Here is a 2,825-nt window from a genome sequence, read left to right on the forward strand (position 1 = left end):
CTTTTTTAAAACACAATCATTGGATTTGATTACCCATTTAATTAAAAATCACATTCTCTATTTAAAAAACATGTATCATTCCATCCTATTGGTAATATGATTTTTTAAATTTAGATCAATGCTTTTAGATTTTTGTTTCCATAATAGGTTAATATATAATCAAACATTAATATTGATAATTATTCAGATTTCACCATATCACTAAACATGTAAAATTTCCAAAATTCATTACCACGGTACTTAATATTTGATTTTCATTCTGATTTCGATTTCATGTGCGAACCAAACACTCCCTCAGTATTTTCCCTCCGGTTAAATTTTCCTAATTAAAATTACGGTGCGAGGGCGGGGGTGACACTGAAAAACTTTGTTAATTATTATATAGGTCCCTCAAAAATTAAAAATATCGCACTTTTTCCCTTCCCTACCTTTTTCCTTCTATATATCGCACCTTCTTCAACCTCATACACCTCTTCCTACTCTTCTTCTCTTTCCCTTATAGCTTTCAAGCTTTCAACTTATATCCTCATACTGCTTTGCTTCTTTCCCCCTAATTTTCTTCTCTACGATCTCCTTCTCAGATCTCCCATCTCTGAGCTCAGATTTCTTGGTTAAGAAGAAAGATCTGTTAGTTTAATTTGTGTTTTGATCTTCTTGAACAAACGAAATCAATCCTTGATTGATGCTGCGTACTGTGTTTTTGATGTTTGAGATTCATGTCTCCTGTTCTTAGTGAAATCCTCCGTTCCGGTTTTATGATCAGTTCCTCTTTCATACGCAGGACCCATCTTGTTCAATCTTTCTCCGTCGTCTTCCTCTACTGGTTTTATGTTTTCTCAGAAATTGACTACGCTTTGATCTGCATAATCTAGGTTTTAAATTAAGTTAGAACACATAGATTTTCCTTTTCTCGGAACAAATAGCGGTTTTTCTAGTCGGGTCCTGCGTTTCTTCTTCTAGGGTTTTTTTTTAACAGAGATTCAAGATTTCTGCATTTTAACGGTGTAAATACAAGCGGAAAAAATGGCGTGTTCAAGCGGGAACTCGTCCGGGTGGACTCAACTGACGAACTCGGGGTCGGAGGAGGATTTGCAGGTGCTGATGAACGAGCGGAAGCGGAAGCGGATGCAGTCGAACCGGGAGTCGGCGCGGCGGTCGCGGATGAGGAAGCAGCAGCACCTGGACGAGCTGATGGCGCAGGCGGCGGCGCTGAAGAAGGAGAACGCGCAGATCCTGAGCAAGATCAGCTCGACGGCGCGGGATTTCATGAATGTGGAGGCTGAGAATTCCGTTCTGAGGGCTCAGATGATGGAGCTGAGCCAAAGGCTTCAGTCTCTGAATGACATCCTCAGCCGGATGAACTCCTCCTCCTCCTCCCCCGCCGGCACCCATGGCTTCTTCGATGTCTACGACGATATCCCCACCGGAAATCACCAGACTCTCATCAACACCACCAACAGCCCATGGATGTTCATGATGAACCAGCAACCCATCATGGCTTCTGCAGATAATTTCTTCCAGTACTGAAAATTTTAAAAAAGACAAAAGAATTGATTGTCTGATCTGCCAGCTTTAATATTCTCCAGATTTTGGTGTTTCCAGCTTGATCTTAAGGTGTGTGGTGGTGGTGCCTTGCTTGGGTGTTAGGGGCATAACTGGCATTATCTTTATCTTTATATTATTATTGTTATTATCATTGTTATTATATTATAATTATTATTATTAGTATTATGATTAGATTTGGGATCTGTAAGGAATCCATTGGGGAGTGGATGGGGCTAAAGGGGTTTGTAGAATATGATGGAATGAATGGTTGTGGATGTATAATGTATTTTATATTTCTATATATCTATCTTCTAGTTAAATCAATGTCTTGTACTCTTGTGCCATGCCCTTAAATTAATTTCTTCATTTATTTTTATTTTCCAAAAAATTATTGGTGAATTTTCTGCATTCATAAGATGTTTATCACAATATACCTAACAAACAAAAAAACATACTTAGCTTATCAGTTAATTTTGTTTTGTTTGATCAATGATCATAACTATCTGTTTGATTTGGTTAAAAAATTAATATAAATATTTAATTAGGTTATATTTGGCAAAGGTAGCTGAAAGCTATCTTGATAAAATTAATTAGCTTTTTGATAAGCTGATAAATGTAAAAAGACAAAGAGAAACATCTTCATAAAATTTAAATTAATTTATTTACATATTAAACTTTAACATTTTATCTTTAAAAAAAATTAACATTTTGAACTAAAATTATTAGCATAATTATGACCTAACATACCTTAACGAAGTAGTAATATTGTTGCGAACTTCCTTCATCTAATAATAATAACAACAACAACAACAACAACAACAATAATAATAATAATAATAATAATAAGCATGAAGAGAAAATGATTTTAATTGGAAATAATAAAGAATGTAATTTCTTTAAAATAATAAGGACAAAGATGGAAAAAAAGTTAAGAAACTACTAGCTTATTTTGAAAGTTACCTAAAGTAGCGTTTCAAAATAAGTTTTTAGGGAAAATGACACTTTTTTCCCCTGTGTTGTTTACATATAGCATATTTTCCCCCTGTGTTGTTTATGTAACCACTTTATTCCCCTTAATTGTTTTTGAAGTGGCTATTTTCCCCCCTCTCCGTTAAATAAGTGTTAGGGCTGTTAAATATGAGGGTAAAATGGCATTTCAATTATTATTATTATTATTATTATTATGTGTTTAAATCATATTTTGTTTGTTTTTTTTTTAATGATAGTGCTTATTTTCTCTGTCTCATCTTACTTATCTTATTTATATTATAATTTATTAA

General features: G+C 34.3%; 1 protein-coding gene across 1 annotated transcript; it reads left to right on the forward strand.

Moving 5' to 3' along the window:
- Positions 1-434: 434 nt before the first annotated feature.
- Positions 435-1,869, forward strand: LOC109149778 (bZIP transcription factor 44-like). Its single transcript, XM_019297761.1, has one exon. It carries the CDS (start codon positions 1,024-1,026, stop codon positions 1,525-1,527), a length of 504 nt encoding a protein of 167 aa, XP_019153306.1. The 5' UTR covers positions 435-1,023; the 3' UTR covers positions 1,528-1,869.
- The last annotated feature ends 956 nt before the right edge of the window (positions 1,870-2,825 follow it).

Source organism: Ipomoea nil, unplaced genomic scaffold (genome assembly GCF_001879475.1).
Source record: "Ipomoea nil cultivar Tokyo-kokei standard unplaced genomic scaffold, Asagao_1.1 scaffold2159, whole genome shotgun sequence".
Taxonomy (NCBI): Eukaryota; Viridiplantae; Streptophyta; class Magnoliopsida; order Solanales; family Convolvulaceae; genus Ipomoea; species Ipomoea nil.